The 19,443-nt window shown below is 42.9% G+C and overlaps 1 protein-coding gene across 9 annotated transcripts in view; it reads right to left on the bottom strand.

Annotated features, from left to right (window-relative positions):
• The window catches only part of RREB1 (ras responsive element binding protein 1), a 189,605-nt gene that overhangs the window by 66,757 nt on the left and 103,405 nt on the right, over window positions 1–19,443 (bottom strand). For 8 of the 9 annotated variants that reach the window (XM_077143516.1, XM_077143514.1, XM_077143513.1 and 5 more), the window contains 5 exons: window positions 11,235–11,354; window positions 7,532–7,655; window positions 6,698–6,910; window positions 1,240–1,329; window positions 86–249 (listed from right to left, as the gene is read on the bottom strand). In XM_077143516.1, coding sequence (XP_076999631.1) covers window positions 86–249; window positions 1,240–1,329; window positions 6,698–6,868 — 425 coding nt within the window. In that variant the 5' untranslated portion in view covers window positions 6,869–6,910; window positions 7,532–7,655; window positions 11,235–11,354. The remainder of the gene's footprint in view (window positions 1–85; window positions 250–1,239; window positions 1,330–6,697; window positions 6,911–7,531; window positions 7,656–11,234; window positions 11,355–19,443) is intronic. The other variant, XM_077143521.1, reaches the window with a different exon arrangement.

The following is a 19,443-nucleotide window of genomic DNA, read 5'->3' as shown; positions in this document are numbered from 1 at the left end:
TCCTCGGCGAGTTGAGAAGCCACTATATTTCCAGCCAACTTCCGGAGGCCAACCAGCTATCCCAGAAAAGGTCAGCTGCACCCACCTGTGCATGTTCCCATTGGTGGTGAAAGACTGGCCACACACGGTGCACTTGTAGGGCCTTTCTCCAGAATGCACCAACATGTGGCGGTCCAGGGAGCTTGCCGAGCTCAGCGACTTTCCACAGATGCTGCAGGAATGGTCTGCTCCTCCTGTGTCAGTGTTATGCTGAAGAAAGCAATAAGCTCATTGATCACTTCAAACAATCAGCTATTACTAAATGCAAATTTAGAGCTTTATATACATATATAAAACCCTAGGGAAGTCTCTCAGTTCTCTTTTTCTGTTTTGTTTTAAATATCTTCCCTAATGTCAAAATGTGTCAGGGATAAAGGCAAATAAATATTTCGCATGGTCTTCTTCTTCCACCCCCTAGGTTCTGAAAAATACTTGGACTACAAAGCTCAGAGATGCGGGTCTTTCTCTGAAGCACATATGGATGTAATGAGCCCTCCTTCCTAGGAGCAGAAGGATTCGCAACTAGGAAACAAATGTATAAAATACAGTCCTCATGTTAAGATCCAACTTTCCTTCTTCATGACTCAGTTGTTATTCAAGAAGCTGAAACCTGCACAGATTAGAGGTTTGGGCCTTTGAAATACACTGAAAAGGAATATTATATTCAATCCCAAGTTACTAAATTATTTTGTTATGCAATCTTTATGTGATGTAGATTCACCAATACTCTATTATGAATTGGGCACAAGAGAGGGAGTAAGATTAATTTCAGAATAAAGGAGAAAAGCCAAAAAAGATCCCACAACGACCTGTTCTGTAACTACTTTTTGAAGAGTAGTTTGAATTTGTTTTCTTCTTTCTTTGCTTTGTACATGTTATATTATACAATAAAGTTAAAAAAAAAATCCCCAATCAAACACATACTATGCTGAAGGACTTGCAAATCAATACAGTATAAATAAGAGGGATGGGGGTATCTACACCTACAAGTTCATTATATCAAAAGGGGATTTGCTTCATACTGACAAGCCACATACAACAACACAAATACAAGAAAATGACCATTCCTAATCACATCCCAAATTATTAAAAAACCAAACACAAATTAAACACAGCACCAACCCATTCATTAAGATTAAATCACCTTACCCTCTGTTAATGAAGAATCATTTAAAACAAAGATAAAAGAAGTCAGCAAACCTGACGAATGTGCATAGTTAACTGATGCTGTGTAGTGCAAATTTTCTCACACAGTGGACAGTTGTAGGAAGACTTCTCCTCTTTTGTTTCCTTAAAAAAAAAAGATATGAAAAGGGAGAATAAATTTCAAACTACAGTGGGAAAGTACCTTTTGTTTATGTTACAGCACCTGTGCCTCAAGAGCTGTCACTGAAGTGGCTGAGAATATGGGCTTTGGAGCCTTCCAGGTAGGGACTGGGCAAGTTAGCATCTCATTGCCCTCAGTTTCCTCATTTGTAAAATGGGAATAACATTATCTACCATGTAGTGTTGTGCTGCAGATTCGACTAATCAATACATGTTAACACCAGAACAGTAAGCCTCGCACAAAATAAATATGAATACTTTCATTAGACACCATTAAATGAATCATCCTAATCAGTCTGTGATGGATACTAACACATCTATGCATACGTGATGGCTAAAAACTAAGCATCAAGTCAGAGCAGATCTAGAAAAGAAACTTATTTTTTCCCTCAGCTGATCCTGGGCTCCTCTCACCATTTTTCTATCAGGCCTCTGAGGCCTCTAAGACACATGAGAGGAAATTAAATTCTCAACAGAAAAGTCCACTCTAATAGTGAGGAGCCCTCAGGGTCCAGCTGTGCCCCCAGTGGGTATCTTTGTGACCCGTCTGCCCATGGCCAGGATCTGCTGGACACCACCAATAAATGAAGAAGTCTTCTGCGAAGAGTCACAAAAGAACTGGCTCAATTCATTATGCGCCCAGGTGGCTTGTGCTACGTTCCTCAAAATATAAAGGACAAATTTCTTTAAAGCAACATATTCTACCTTTTTAAAGAAAAAGATGACCTCTTTCACTAATTACATATTGTAGCTTCTCTTTCCAAAGTACTTTAATAATTCAAGGAGAGTGACCATCATTGCCTCCTCAACCACGGTGCCTGTTCTCATTCCCAAAAACTTCATTGGATCAAGGACTGGGCACCTGTCCCAGGAATGCAGAATTGGGACATTGAGAGACTAAGCTAGGTCAGTGGGCTTCAAAATGTCAACAGAATCACCAGGGAAGCTTTCTGATACAAAGATTTCTTGACTAGACTCTTAACACATGCTGAATCAGAACCACTGGGTGCGGGTAGGGGTAAGTGAACTCCAGGGACCTGACTGTTTTACAAGCTCCCCAGGGCATTCTGATATGAGCTCAGGTTTGGGAACTATTGAATCAGTTGATCAGAAGCACTTGAATTGAAAATTCACATAGACTTTGGGCTAGACCCAGCACCATGGCAAGTGTCAGCCAGGAGAAAACAGTTGGGGAAGCCAGCAGGTAGACAGATGTGGTAGACCAGGTAGCCCAAGGAGGGAGCTATTTCTAGGGCTGGGTTCTTCGGGCCAGGCTGTCTTCATTTCCTGTCCCCAGGTGCCCTTCAGTAGACCCCTTTGTACTTACACTATTTGGAATGAGTTTCTGTTCCCTGCAAACAACAACAATAATATAATTATGGAGCACTGACTAAATGCTCAACTCTACATGTATAAAACGGTGTTTCTTCACAGCCATTAAGAGACAGCTACTGGAGGGCATGTGTAGTCCAGTGGCAGAATGCTCACCTGCCATGAAGGAGACCCAGGTTTGATTCCCAAATCCCATTTTGTGAATGAGGAAACTGGGGTACAGAGAGGCAAATAATTTGCCCCCCACCACAGAACTATTAAGTAGTAGACTCAGGATTAAAACTCTGGCTAACTCCATGGCCCATGCTCCAAACCACTATGCTACATAAATCTGACCAAGGAAGAAGGATGAACCCCAAGGCACAGAAAGAAAACACCCTGTGGTTGCTCATGAGAGATGATTAAAATAAAAGCCACCCTGAAGACTGTAAAAACAAATGGCACCACAACCAGATGGGGTGGAGTGAGTGCGTGATGATGCCTCGTATGGAGGCGCCTGAAGGGCTGCTCTCCCACTCCTCTTCAAAGCCAAACATGTGTCCCATTAAGCACCACAAACCTTTTCCTAATCTGTGGAAGTGGGTCTGAAAACTGGACACATTACACATTTTCTCACTTTCAAATTTAAAAGGAGTGGGTCAAGGGCCACCAGATGGAAAAATAAAAACAAGAGCAACAACAAAATAAGAACATTCACTTCATAACAAGGAAAGTCTCAGAGCTCAGATAAAAATCAGGGTCAAGTTTAATCTCCTGGGTACATCTGTTAAATTATCAGCAATAATGTATGTACATCCTCTATCCTTGTTATTCGCTGATTTCATATTTGCAAATTTGCCTACTTAACCAGAACTTACTTATAATGTCAAAATCAAGACTTGTGGTGCTTTCAGTCACTTGAAGCACCACAGCATGGCAAAAAATTTGAGCCACCCAACACACATGTTCCTAGCTGAGGCTGAACGAAGCAACACTTCCATCTCCTTGTTTCCATGCCCACACTGTTAACAGTTTTGCTTTGGGTGGTATATTTAATGCTATATTTTCCACAATTTCGTGGTTTTTATTGGTGACTTTACCGTTTAAAACAGGTCGAATGTACTGCTGGCTAGTGTTCCTAAGTGCAAGAAGGCTGGGATGTACCTTACGAAAGAAGTATGTGTCTTAGATAAGCTCTGTTCAGGAACGAGTTATAGGGCTGTTGGCTATGAGTTGAGTTTTAATTAACTGACATTATTTATTAATTAAGGTGTCTTTGAACAGAAACACACATTAGACAAAGTTATGCATTGAGCAGTAGCTGAAAATATTGTGACCAAAGGCTCACAGCAATCTAAACTTACTTCCTGTAGGAGCAATGGTTCAGTATTTGTTAATTTAGTGTTCCTGGCAACTTTATAGACTACAACTACAACAAATAATGAGAATAGACCATATGTATGTATGTACGTATGCATGTATCCATGCATGTACTCATGTACACCTTAAGACTCAGCAGCAGGATGTGAATAAATGTTAAAAAGTCTGGCCTCTAAGTGGCCAGGCTCTTAAGGAAACAAATAAAAGAAAAATCATTTTGAATTCACCTTGAAGTAGACATCAGGCACACGGAGTGGCTTGGTGGGGCTGCCTGGTATTGACTCTGGGGTTTATTATTAACTGTAACCCAAACTTTCTCTGAGGCTGGCAGTTGTATGTTGAATATCATAACATAGATCGACAAAACCCAAGGTGATTCGGGAGAAGGAGGTTTGTTAACTCAAAGATTTAACATTTGAAAACAAACTAAAATGGGTGCAGAGTTTCTCTGTGACATAATGAAAGAGTTAGGGCAATGGATACGGATGATGGTAGCATAATACTGTGAATGTAATCGATAGTACTGAATTGTAGGCTTAAAAGTGGCTAAAATGGGAAATTGTGAGTTGTATATATCTTACTACCAAAAAAAAAAAGCTAAAACAACAACAAAAACGAAACAAAATGACCCCAACTAGGAAAGACAGCATTGTGATCCTTGAAGCAGCTCTATCGGGGAATTTTAAACGCAGTGATCACAGCACTGCTAGTGAAAGGAGTGTGTTTCCTGAGCTGAAAGATAAAATTAGCAGCTAATGTGATAACTAACCATTCCTTAATGAAACAATCTGGCACCCTCGTCAGGCATCCCACAGCGGCTAATCTGTCCTGGAACTCTGTGGTGGCACTGATGGGACTTCTCCCCAGGGCTCCCTCTCAACCCTCCCATCTGGCTCACAAGGAGGACAGTGCTTCATTTTTCATTGGAAATGCAGTGCGACCTTGGGCTGGGACCTCCCCTGCAAAAACTGCATAGTGTATAAGAATAAGCAAAGAGGAGAAGGAAGTGGATGATACAGGACCCAGTTACACCTGCACCGCTTCCTTTTCCAAACCTGGGGTCAAACTTTGCTTAAGGCGCAGGGTCTTGAGAGGTACTGTGGGGCATCCTGCTACGACTGTAACTAAGGACTGATCAACTGGGCACAGGAGGAGCCTGAACTTGTACCTTTGCTGGGGGACTGCGGTGCTATTTCAGGAAGGTAACTCCCCACTTTTCTACTTTCTCCTGGCAGAACACAGAAGGATGACCTTGTCTCTCTTACTCATCACAAAATGCTTGGCAGCTAGCTGCAGGTAGGAGCCGGAAATACAGTGCTGGGTGGGTGGATGGACGGACCCAGACAGATGGATGGATGGACAGATAATCATGCGAGAGTATAAATAAACCTTTTCTTCACAGAGCTAGCTCTCCTTCTTGACTCAGGCCACAGTCATACAGGCTAAGCATTTTCTCAGGTACCCACAGAAAGAGAGGCATGTAGCAATAAGGGAAAAAAAAAGAGAGAGAGAAGGCATCAATATTCCAATCCTAAAATATCAGTTAACTCTGTCAAATCTTCAGACCTGGGAAAGATGTGGAGAAAAGGAATATCTCATACACTGTCGATGGAATTATAGGCTGGTACAACTTTTTCCATGAAGCAAGTTGCAGCGAAAGCCTTCTAAGAATCTATAGGACGCCACCAGAGATGTGCTCAGAGATCTCTGTATAAGGACAGTTGCTGTAGGATTATTAACTAAAAAGAAAATTAATTTTCACAAAGCTCCATAAGCTTTACTTTCCTATCAATCCCTGGTACCTAGACAAATTCAGATTACTGCCTTTTCCCTTAAGTTTGTAATAACCTCAAAATCAGTTAAACCAAAAATTAAATGTGGAGTAGTCAACTCATAGTTCATGGGCTTCAAAGAAGAAATGAAAACTCTTCACCTTCTGCCTGACTTCTAGATCCTATGTGCCATCTGACATTCATTAAAAGATTTATCTTATTTCTCAACGGACTTTTTGGGGGGGTGGGGGGGGTGGGACGTAGATTACAAAGGGGACCCAGGTGACTGGACTCTGTCTCAGTATGGACTTTTATAGTATTATCAATCCTTCCCAATCCCTGCCCACGTGGCTCTTGTCCCCCAGTTCTCCTTATCTGCTGGCCACTGAAAATCAAAGAATAAAAAAGCATCTTAAGTGAAATTCTCTGAAGCCACTAATAGCAGCGCCCCACCCCCCACCCCCAATACCACTTATTTGCTATCAAATCTAAAGATGCTAAAAGCGACCAGGGGAGGTGGCTTTGGAAATTCAGTTACTCAGCAATGTGAGTGAGGCACAGTGGAGGATTATGACAAGTTCTCTGCCTGGTCACCACCATAGGAGTACAGGCAGCCAAACCACTTTATGAGCGAAGAGCAAGGGCACTTTCACCAGCATTTACACCACAGCAAAGAAAATTTTCTCCACTAAAGGAAACTGACATAAACTATGAAAAGTTGGCTCTGGAGATGTATTAAGAACTCCGGGCAGGTCTGCCTAATTCCAAACATATCCTGGGTTTGGTCTTAGAAGGATGGGGCTCAAGGGAACATCTTTCTTCCAATGCTCTCCCAGGCCCACCCAACATCGCTGCTCATGGCGGCTCACCTGGTTCCTTCGGCCGATCCGGTTTGGTCCTGGAGGCTTTGGGGGGGACCTGACAGTTGGGGAGCTCCCCCCATTCTCGGCGATCTTCCCCACACTCATCACCGCTGACATCATGGTGTTGATGGAAGATAAGTCTGAGCCGTCCAAGCCGGCGGGTGAACTTGACGTCATTGGGAGAAGGGTTTAAGCTTCTAAGAAGCCTCTGCCATAGAACTGAAAATCGGAAATTGCTGACTGATCACTGGCAAAGTTAGGTATAAGTCGCAGCCAGGTGGTACTAGCCCTAATTATTGTAAATCAAGTCGGAAAAGCTAAAACCCTCCTTCTTCAATCTAAATACATACCCATAATGCCCATAATGATTTTAGCATTCATCTAAATGAAGTTTTCAGCATACCAAAGACTAAACAACAACCCTGCTTTCCTCCTGAGTCTCTGACATCAACAGGACTCACGTCATTTAAACCAGGTTTCTCTGCCTTTCATTAAGCAGAATTAGAAAAGGCAAAACCAACAATTTAGAAACCAGGGAGTTGCTATTTGGCCAGCACCCTCCAAATAACCTATAGTCATATTTACTACAGGAGTGTTTTAGACTTTAAAACTAATAATGAGAATCTTCAGTTTCCACCTAACTCTGCTGCTGCATTATAGTGGTTTTAATTGGGAGTCTGGACTTGTATAAGACAACCTATCATAATTACAACCAAATTCTAAACTGATGTAAGAAAGCCTGTTTCTAATCTTAAAAGAAACAGGCAGGGAATACACCTGGTCAAGTCCAGAAAATGAAAGAAGAAAAACCCACCTCCCCACCCCCCAACTACCAATTACCTCCATTTTCTGCCCCAAATGATAAGCTATGAAATTTTCCCCGGCTATAGCTATTATCCACATGTAGAAGCAAATGAGTCTGTGTTTACTTCCGTTTTTCTTTTCTTAGTAGCACTTGCTGACACTAGAAAGGAAGCAGAAGGTAAGAAAAAAAAAAGTTAGATAAAAGTCTTTTCATACTTCATGAAGAGAAAAATAAAAGCTCTTATTTGCCATAATCTCAGAGCACTCTATTCACAAAACTATAAGGAGTAAAAATGAGAGGCGACTTTTGAGTTTTCTTTTCCTTCAAAACTTGATAGTTATCTTTCAAATCTTTAACTGACATCCCCTCCACAATACTGTCTGCCTCACTCACTCCACAGCCAAAAAGACTTTGTGGCATTTTACATTTTGAATCTCATATTCTCACACACACACACACACACACACTGAATTTCCTCATCTCCTGTCTTCCCACAAGGATTCTCAAACTCCCTCTGGACCCACCTTCTGCCTCTAAAACTAACTGGTCAAAGACAAAGCAGTTAAGGAAATCACTGAAGATTCATATCTAGATGTTTTCAGAACTAAAAGAAAACCTGGTGACATGAAGAGAAGGACCTAAGGGAAACCAATGGCCCACAGGCACTTCAAAATGTACTTCCTCAGGGATTCCTTGCAATTTGGTGAGCTATGGCTATAGGTATGGACAGAAATAATCTATAGGTAAACAGTTTCCCTCATTTTATCTGGAGAAATATTCTATAGCTGCAACCCCAACAGCTAGCTCCAGATCCTACTATCCTCTAATGTGAACTAAAAAAATTCTAAAAGTCCAAAACAGCAGTAAATGATTCAAGCTCATTATCTCAGCTGGTAAAGTGAACGCTTAGTATGTCATGAGAAAGAACATTTCTTGTGGTTTGCTTCAGAGGTTTGAGGATATAATAAATATGATACCCAGAGCAGATACAAACTTATTGCTTTCTAGCAGCAAAGGAAGAAAAGCCTGGAGATGCAGCTTTGTTAAGTGATGGAGGCCATCAGTTGAGAAGGCCCAAGTAAACATCCTACCAAAAGGACAAACGAGAATTTTAGAAACAGTGATTCCCCTGTCAAGAGACAAAATGTGCCTTCCTTGTCAACAGACTTTTTTTTTTAATTGTGAAAAACAACACAAATACAAAAAAAAGCAATAAATTTCAAAGCACACAGCAACAATGAGTTACAGAACAGATTTCGGAGTGTGGTATGGGTTACAGTTTCACAATCTTAGTTTTTTCCTTCTAGCCACTCGAAGACACTGGAGTTAACAGACATTCTGAAGATTCGAACCTGGACAGTTTTCTGAATGGTAGGAGTTAAAGGAGGCTACCTTTAATTGTCTACCAAAACGTCTTTCCCCATAAATAGAGGAACAATTTGGCCAAAATCTAAAGAAAACTAAAAAACACAACCAAACTTGTCTTTCCATAAACTGTCCCAATGTAAGAAGACCATCTATATGGATTAAAATTTGTTCTTTGAACTTTCTATTTCTACCTTCGAAAGTTTATCTGCAAGCTTTCTCTCTACGACATAATCACACATAAGTGCACACGTGCATGTATACACATGTACCTCTTGTCTCTCAATGGATTTCTAACAAAAGTATCCTCTGTTCCCTAGAATGTGTGTAATCGATCAACATGTAATTATTTGATTCAAACAAATGGATACTTAACACAAATCATCTCATCCTTTTACATATATACTTCTCACTGTATAATATATATATATTTTTTAATGGGCAGGCACCGGGAATCAAACCCGGGTCCTCTGGCATGACAGGCGAGCATCCTTGCCTGCTGAGCCACCGTGGCCCGCCCCTCACTATATAATTTTAATGTACAATAAATTATAAAATAACTGATTAGAAGGATATTTCTACTGTAATATGTTACATCACTAAAAAGAAAATAACCCTGCTAACTTACACCAAAAATTGAGGATAATCTTGTTTTTGTCCTATTACTACATTAAGGGAAAAAATGTTGTAGAGTATGTTTAAATCTGGAAATTGGCTAAACATCCTTAGAACTCTATTCAAAATTATGTTATTAAAATATATTCTAATATTATGGAATAGGGAAAAATAAAGATAAAGAAAATAATCAACAGGAAAATTAACAAAATTATGTTCACTGAACAGAGTCAAACTGCTAGTAAGAATCTTTCCCTAGTCATTATTAACATCAGAGATACATATTCTTGCAAGTTACTTAAATGTCTTACATATGGAATACTTCGTGATTGTCATTAGAGCTAACCAGCATAAGGGACGAAAATTACAAGGGCTTATCCAGACTGGAAAGTGACAAAAGCCAGGCAAACTTGCCACTTCCCTTTTGTCTGAACAGGAAGAGATTTGTTAAATTGATTTCCTGCTTTGGGATGCTACAAGGCAGTGATGCCATGATCACCTCCATTTACTTCCACTTCCTATTTCAAATATAAGTAAATAGCAATATACTGCTATTAAACAGAGGATCTTTTCATGTCTCACTTGGAAGTGCAATTAGAATTAAGGAAGAGGGGGCGAAAGCATAGTTCAGTGGCAGAATTCTCGCCTGCCATGTGGGAGACCTGGGTTCGATTCCCGGTCCATGCACTTCCCTCCAAAAAACAAACAAGCAAGCAAAACAAATAAAAAAAATTCAACAAATCGTGCTGCACTAATGGGATACTCACAAGGAAAAATAATGAAATGCGATCCCCGCCATACAGCATACCAAAAAAAAAATTAAGGAAGAAAAAAACAACCATTTGCCTTGTGCCTCAGAAGCTTTTCCAGAGGCAACCAATAACTAGCTGCTTAGAGCTATTACAGACTTTACTCCAGTTTGCCCACGGACCTTATATGAGTTCTCCCTTCAGGACCATGCAGCAGGAAAGAACCTGGCAAAAACCACAACAGGCTCATTGTTCTACATTGAAAAAAATCTATCTTAACATTTATGATCATCCACCTGTTCATTTAACCGGAAGCGAATCAGCCAGAACTGGTCCATTCTTCGCATTCCCATTTTCCGGACGACACCGCAGCTATCACCCAAACTAACACATCTAAGCCTTCTAATGCCCAACCTCCTGGCACAGTCGAAAGTAAAATTTTAACAGTTTAAGGTCACACACTCATTTTTCTTTATGGATATTTATAGTCCTAATAGTTTCTCCCTCTATGCCTTTTCTTCTCCCTGGGGCCATGATCCATCATGGAAAACAAAACAAAACAAAATAAATCCCTAACCACTTTCCAATACAATCCCCTCTGACTGGAATCAGAGAGGACGGGGACACCCAGATTGCAGATAAGAAAAGAAATCACCATCTTCACTGAACTCTCCAGGGAGCCTGGTTTGGTGTTCCCGTTTTTAACACACTAGATCTGGCTTTGGGGGTGGGGAGGCAGAAGAAAGGAATGGGGGTGTCTGGAGGGTTGTTTCCTGAGACACACACTCAGTGGCCTTCCTGAGGTGTCAGTCCATTGTGTGGACAAGAAAGATGAGCGACTCAGTCTCAATTTCCACATGATTTTGCATCCATGCTTCAGGAGGTTCTGGAAAACAGGGAGGGCAATTCAAAGGGCAAATGGGGAGAGGAGAGGCGGGAAGGGTATGGGAAGACTAAACATTCAAAGATACTGTACCTTAAGGAGAGGCAATAAAAAAGTGTAACTGACCTGTCTTCTTCGTCTTGTTGAGCCGTCCCTCCTTCCTGAAGAGCTGCCACTGACTGGGCCCAGACGTGGGCAGAGTCAGAACTCAAAGCCACGACCCCAGGAGCACAGACTCAGAGCAATCTTTAAAAATGAGAAAAAGTGGCATTAAAAGTGTAATTTTCTCTACTCAACACCACCAAGAGTCACAGGTTAACGGTCCCTGGAAGTTTTCTTATTCCCAGGCCTGCTATCACAAGCAAGTTTCTAGCTCGCAGGCTGATTCTACCCAAGTGGCCCGATTAGCATCCAATCCAAGCAAGAATGGCCTGAATTTAGCATGCTTTGAACAGATGGGAGACCCCAAAGCATGTTCCATCACTTGAGAATGGCTTTAAACAGAACTTCTCCTGTCTTGGTAGCATGTTAATAGCTGACCCTGACAGCTGACAGACCCTCCAGTTTACAGGGAACAGAGAAAGTATACAGCACCAGTGCTATCAAAAACAAAGAGGGAATAAAATACCTGGAGAAAGCTGTGGGTGGCCCTCTAAAAAATCAGAGAAGACCACAATGCAGAATTTTCCAAGGCTTGAGGCATTTAGTCATTTTCACTTGTCTGTGAATGGAGACAAGTGAAAATCCAGAGAAGACCTGAGAGGCAAAACAAACCACTGCACACACAAAACATGCCAAGAAAGAGCTGCTTGGGATATTTTCTTATTTTCATCACCTTCGGGAGTGTCTGGAGAAGAGCTGCCCCCAGCATGTCACACAGTTATCTTTAAATCTTGAGCCTTACTCACTTGCTCACAAATATTTACTGAGCATATACAGGTCTGCAGAGGTGTAGAAACTCCAGGAATCATTCTATTAGAGGCTGTTCCCTGGGAATTTCTGAAACTTGGGATGCTTCCAAAGTAGTTTTTCTCTCTTTACACCTGAGTGCTTCAATTCTTCACCTTTTTCTTTGAATCCTTCTCTTTTGGAAACGTGCATCAGGAAAATATCCCTCGAATGAAAGAAGGGGACCCTTAACCCTACAGATTCCTCATTCTTCCAGCCTTTCTAACACTTCTTGAACCAAGCAAGGCCCTCCTTAAGGATGAAAATTATGCCTCCGGCAGAAAAACACACATTCTGCAACCCAACATTTTGTGGTCAGTGTCAGGAAGGAATCAAGTCAATTTTATTAAAACAATGTCAGTTTTATGAAAACAAGCAAAACATCCTCTCAGAGCATCCCCACTCATCTATACTTAGAGATGTAACGGTGAAATTAAGCACTGTGCAAAAACAAGCAAAGTTCACCTCTAAGTATTAGTCATTTTAAAATTCATGGCAAATTTCATTAGGAAGAAAGTCTGGAGAGGCAGGGGGAACTGAGGAATAGCTCCGTGGATTTTTTTTTCCCCCTAGAAACTGCCAAGATCTCAGAATACGTAAAGTATGCCATATTTCTATACAGAATAAAAACATTCTTTGGTCAGAGTCAAGTGTCTGGAATTCAAAATTTCCAGAATATAAAAAGACTCAGTTAAAATTCGGATCTACTCCCTTCCGTCATTTAAAAAACATATTTTAAAAAGCCCACCAAGTAACTTACTAGAGACACAGAGTAAATCGAGGTGAAAACAGAAGGTTTTAGGACAAGGAGGAGGAGATGAGAGGCTTGACCCTTAACCACCACCAATCTTCGCATCTGGGATGCAAATGATCTGAATGCTGAAAATGTCTTGAGATTATGCTAAGTATCGAGAGTGGCCTACTCAGTTTGTTTTGGGTTCACTTAGGCCTGAGGGAGTTACAGGACTCAGAGAGTGGAAAATTACAGGATGGTTCCTGGAAGAAACCTCAAGATACCCTGTAGAAGAGTGAGGGAAGGCTTTACCCCAGAAGATGGCCCCAGTGGGTGGAATATGGCAGGATGCATGCTGCAAAGTCTGGAGGGGGGTCTCCCAGATACTGAGGGAGTACGCTGGGTGTCTTGATATGCATTCCCACCTAGGCTTTTCTCTAAATGAAAACGGGTAACTTGGAGGAGGCAGAGCTCCATCGGCAAAGGAAAGGGGGAGGGGAAGAAGGGTGAGCCCCCAGCCCAGGAGATAAGGGAACAATGATATGTAAAGCCAGAGAGAAAAGATTAAGGAGACTGTCTCTGGGCCCAACAAGATAGCAGCCCAGAGATGATAGATAAAAGGGAGGAAGACCTGGAAACAAAGGGCTGGATCCCAGCTGCTGAAGAAACTGTGGATTCTTGAAGTGAAATCTCAAATACTTCCAAGGCCCCCAGGAAATATGGGATAAGTTTATGTTCCTAAGATGATGCATAGAGGCCCCAGAAAAAAAAAGTCCCCTCGGACAATATAACCCATGGGTTTTACAACACGTAACCAAGATAGTCACAGTGCTGGACTGAGACAAGGCCACAAATTCTTCAGTGGTGATCCATTGATGGGTAACCGCCTAGCTGCCCATTTCCAGCTAACTCAGGACAAGTTAGTAGAGTTTAAGAGCACTGCATATATTAAAATGGTCTGAGCTATCAGGTGGCTTAACAAGCAGCAAAGACATCTCTTGAAGGATGGGCTCAAGCAGAAGCGAACCTTCTCCCCCATCGAGGCTGGGCCAGGGACAAATCAAATCAGACTGGAGGTGGCATTCTGGCAACGCCTGCTCTCCCCGCATGCAAACCTTGGGGCGAAACAGTCTCTTCCAACCAGGACTGCCTCGTGTGTTCTGAAGGCTAAGACAGCTGTGATGATGGCTCGGAGTTCCAGGAAGTTGATGTGTTTCTTGGCGTAGGGTCGAGGCTATGCCTTGGATAGGATGGCAACCCGTGAAAGCCACCCCCACCCCCACTGTGCATGGGCCTTGGTGTAGCCTCACATTCAAGCGGCTCAAGTGGTTCGTTCTGGACCTTAGTCCCCTGGCTGAGGGGGGGGGGGGGCGGGGCTGCTAAGAGATGGGGTAGCTTCTCTTCCCTCTCTGAGCAGTGCCCATATTCAGGAAAGCAGTGCGACGTTAAAGTGAGCGTGACAACCCCAGCACCCAAGTCTGTGCATGAGGGCCTTCTCTTCAGTTTTCTCCTGAGCTCTGCCTTCAAAACATCCTCCACTTCCTTCCCCTCCAGACTTGAGAAAATGGTCGACTTTCACCTGTCATTCCAGACTCTCCAATTTACCTTCTGGCCCTCTGCCACTTGTTCCCATGTCTCAACCAAACCTGAAGAGAACCCTGCTCTTGGAATCTTTCTGCTCAGTCTCAATTGCAGAGAGATGTCCCATTTGTACTCTCCTACCCCTTCCTCCCTACATTCCACTTCCCACAGCCCCCCAGGGCCAAAGACTCTGTGCTGAACCCTAGGGCAGGCATACTTTATCTCCTACCCTGTCACAGTTATAATAGTAATAGCAGCTCACAGGTTTAGAGCAGGAGAGTCACATGCTAAATCACATGCATTATCTCATTTAATCCTTCCTATCAGGCCTATAACAATCATTTCCACCGGGCAAAAGAGAATACAAAGGTGGAGAGTGGTTAAGTGGTAGAGCCAAATGAATCCAGTTTCAAAACTCTTTTGGTGCAAAACTTTTGTGACTCCTGGCAGTGGGCTTGACAGAACAGATGTGCTTCTCTCAGTCACATTCTCTGATTTCTACAAATTTATTCTCAATCATTTCTGCCTGTCCAGACTACTCGTTACTGACCTCCCATTTCTAGGCAGAAAAAGGGAGCGTTCTCTGCTCCCATATTCATTTTGCTTTCCTCTCTTTAGACAGGAGGCAGGAACTCAGACTAAAAGCTCATCACTAACTTAGTAATAGTGGTTTGGAGCCACTCCCCAAGCTGTGAAGAGGGAAGGGCCAGTATGGACTTCGTTCACATCCTGTAAGCCTTGCGTTCTATAAACAACTAGGCCAAGGGAGACATCCCAAACTGCCAAGACCTGTCTGAGTTGCTAGAAGCAACTGATCCACCAAGGATGCTTCCATGGAAATGAAAGGCAGACTTAGAGCAAAAGGAAGGTCAAAGGGGGTGAAGCCCACGCTTTCAGGTCCTGGGGCAAAGAAAGAGGCCACAAAGGTAGAGAGGGGGAGGAACCCGCCAACAGAGTGTGTGTATTGAGGGGGGAGTAGTATGGGACAGGGAAGTAGGGGGCAGAGAGGGCAGGGTGTGAGGTCCATTAAAAACCAGAATTGCAAAGATCGAAAATTAGGCAAATACAATATGAAGGAAATCTCACAAATGCACTTGGATCATTTAGTCTGCAAAAAAATTAAATCTTATGGACCCTCCAACACTGGGGCCAGCACCATCTCTGCCCTATGTTAGAAAGGCAAATTCTCTGACCCCACTCAAGAATCTGGGTTAGTCCTCCTGGGGATTCTGAGCCAACCTTGAGAAATACAGCCCCAACCCTTTCTACAGAATTCATGGAGAAGTGATACAATACCCAGGGTCTCTGAAAACTTTGGAGAGTTACAGGAAGATTTGGAAGGAGCTTCTGGTTTATCCACCTTCCCCTAGTGCCGCCACATACACCAAGCAAAACCTAAGGTGCTCAAGTAGATACTCAGATCACAGATCACAATTCTAACTTTGTTTTTAAAAAGGGGAGGGGGAGGCGGGCCACGGTGGCTCAGCAGGTAAGAGTGCTTGCCTGCCATGCCCGAAGACCTGGGTTCAATTCTCGGTGGCTGCCCATGTAAAAAAAAAGGGGGGGAGGGGGGGTGGAGTAGGGGAAGGGATTGATCTATGTAGGGCCCACTTCTAGCTTTCCCAGGAATGGGACGGTTGGATATGAGCTGTAGACAGGGCAGGGCCGGCCTGCAACGTGCACAGGAAGCCACACCACTCAGCGGGTCTTTGTAAAGCAGCACATGCAGGCCTGCGCTGACTGTGAACTGCTGTCCCAACCACCACCCAAGGGCCCCCAGCTGTTCTCAGTAAACAGCTCTCACCAAGCCCATGTCACTCCCAGAGAAGCTCCTTGGAGGGTGCTATGGAATATTCTCCACACCTGGGCCCTTCAGCCAGGATATGTGGTAGTACCAGAACCCATCCCACCATTCCCCAGTCTCCCTTCTAGGCTGCGATTTGGGAGTCAGGTTGTTAAAAAGGGAGGACTGACCATGTCAAACTCTGAAATACATTTTACAATTAAACTAAAGCACAGCACTGCCACGCTTTGAAATTTATTTTTTTGTATATATATCGTTTTTGACAAAAAAAAAGAAGGAAAAAAGGTTAATTGTGATGATAAAAAAATATTTTAGCCTTCTAGCCTCCTATATTCTGGAATAGCTAGAAGGACAAATCTCAGAGCATCATATGGTAGCCCATGACAAACTCTGGGATCTGTCTTATAACCACTCATTGAAGAGTGCTTTGAAAAGTACTGCTTTTTTATTTCTTTGCTTTGTATATACATTATACTATACCATAAAAAAGTTAAAAAAAAAAAAGGGGGGGGGATGATTGAGACATATGTAAGGGCCAGAAGGGGCAATCCAGGTGAAAACAGCCATGAGGTTCCCCCACAACCTTAAAAATAGCTCCAGGTCAATTCAGCTGGTCTCTTAATGGGACCTACATTTGGCAGGGTAAAAAACCTCAAATGGACTCTTTCCTGCAAGACATATAGCCCTTGCTCTGGTTAGATTTCAGATGCCCCTGTGGTCTGAACACTGAGCATTTCATCAAGAGTAACACAAGCTGCGGGTGCTACTCTGCAGAAGGAATTTAAGTGTCCCAAGGTAAAAGGATCTATTAATATTTACTAAAGTGGGGGGAGGGCAGCTCAGGGGAGGAGTGGCTGTTCCACGTGGTAAGCAGTGTTTCTCTTAAAAATAAAAATTACTTGGCCTTTTAGGTTGCACTGGATAACTTCAGCAGGGAGGCATGTGGAGATTTCAACGACCGGGCTTTTGCCCACCAAACATCTAAAGAAGGCAGATTAAATTTAATATTTACAATATAAACTTCTGAAGAAATGGGGAGTCCTACCGGTGCATGCCAGATAAAACCATCCAGTGGTATATGCTATGCTTCCTGCCTCTCTCTATGCTTCTTCAGAGGAAGGAAATGGGGTAAAGTCCTGATTAGTAGGCTTTCTGTTGGTAAATGAAGCCTGGAAAGAAGTTGCCTCGGTGCCCTACAACTCTTCTCCAGGGAATGTGGCTCTGAGACGGGATTTAGCTGCTGCTGGTACTCAGAGCCAAGGCCGGCAGCCACACGGCGACCATTTGTCATCGAGACTGGCTGCCCTTCCGATAGGTGGGAATGGCCTCGGATGGGCAGCTGTGGAAGGAGCAACGTCTGTGCCCCTCAGCCTGGGCACACTAGTCTTCTCTGAAACTCTTATTTTTCTGCCTGGCCCCTAGGACCTGGCATTTCGTCACTTTCTTACCCAACTTACCAGAAACCTGCATGGTTTTCAACTATGTCCACAGAAGCCAGTGGGTACAGCAGTGGATGGCAAGGTGAAGTGCACTAAATAAGGAAGCACTCAGCTAGCAGAGAGGTCACAGCAGGGTGGGCGCAGGGCGTTCTCTTGCCACGGGCAGGGGAAGGGTCTCCCAGGTGAAGCCCTGGGGTGTCACACCCCTTGAGGGGCCTAATATCTGCTTGGCTGGCTATCAGGTGGACACAGGTACAGGAAAGGGTGGGGAGAGGCCTCTGCAAGTCACCTTGGATGAGAAATTTAAAGAGAAAAGGTGATTGCTATATAAAACAGGAGACATGATTCAAGTCAGAGTAATAGAAGCCGTATATATCCAACTATATTTCTTCCAAACAGAGCACCCTGTCCCTTCCACAATAACTAGGGGAACATAACCACTTTGACATAAATTCGGTGCCAAAAAATGTAAGAAGATTTTGGTATAGATTATACCACTTAACCTGTCCCCAAATTGTGAGTTAGGTTTTGGATATAATGCATCCCTTGGGGGCCAGAGTCAGGGTTCTAGCTGGGGTCAACTGACTGAAATTCTTGCACTTTCCACCGCACCACACAGAGAGGGTCACTGAAAAACCATCCAGAGAAGAGCGATTAGCAGACCAAAGGATTGGGAAACCAAGTCCTGGGGAAAACAAGAAATGGCTGAAGGAACTGGAGAGATGCTCAGTCCATGCAAGAAAATTAAAGACATGCAAGACCTGGCTGCAAATATCTGAAGGACTGCTGTGTGGAAGAAGGGCACATCATTGTAGTCTCCATTAAAGGCAAGAGCTAGGTGTGAGTGGGAGGCACAAAGAAGCAGGGCAGGTCTGGGGATCCATAATTCTTTAAAGTAGAACTCTGAACAACTAGAACTACCAACAATGGAATGATGCCTGATAAGGTAATGAGCTTGCTGTCCCTGAGAGTATTCAAGTAGAATGTAGATATCCTCTAACCATGGACGTGGTAAGAAATAAAAATCAGGCCTGCAGTGAGTAGGAGACCAAGTTAAAATGACTCTCTGACTTCCAGATTTATACTTCTAAGAGGACAATCCCTTTCTCATAACACTGTAAGACTCAAAAGCATGCACAAGGACAATACACCATCATGGCACAACATAAAGAGCACATAATCCAGAACATTAAATTTTGGAGTGGACAATTCAGCTTGTCACCAATGGTGCCCCAAAGTCTACAAGCCTCGGTTTTCTCATTTCATAAATGAAGCCAATAATACCTGCCCTTTATACCTTATGTTTAGTAACCCATCAAAGGGAAATTTATTAAAACACTTTACAAATGGGAAAGCCCCTCCAGTATGAGCTTTTCACGTTCTTGTGCTACTTATCTTCCTGATACTCTAGTTCAACATCCAGGCAGGACTGGGTCTCCCCAACTCCCTGGCTCACATAAGGTCAGGGGACCAATTTAATGATCTTTTCAAAAAAGTTTTCTACCCCATCCCCTAAGTTAAAAAAATAATTATAAATATAATTTGGCTTATTGCAAATGAAATTCCATCATCAGCAATAAGGAGTAAGCCTGCCACTCATGGTCTCATAAATACTGTGCATGCATAGGGAAAAACATTCCCTAGGCTTCAGTTTGCCGCTGAAACAAACGAATCCCAGTCAGTTGCTTAATCAAGAAGGACACACTCCCAGCTCACAAAAAGATGTGCCTCTTTCTTCCCAATCTTTGAATCAAAAGTCCTCTTCTCTCCCAGTTCTGGAATTAGGACATAGTACTGCTTTACACCAGCTTTACACTTTTCAGGTCACTG

The sequence above is a fragment of the Tamandua tetradactyla genome, chromosome 25, assembly GCF_023851605.1.
Source record: "Tamandua tetradactyla isolate mTamTet1 chromosome 25, mTamTet1.pri, whole genome shotgun sequence".
Taxonomy (NCBI): Eukaryota; Metazoa; Chordata; class Mammalia; order Pilosa; family Myrmecophagidae; genus Tamandua; species Tamandua tetradactyla.
Note: the sequence above shows the minus strand (reverse complement) of the source record. Positions and strands in the feature narration are given on the sequence as shown.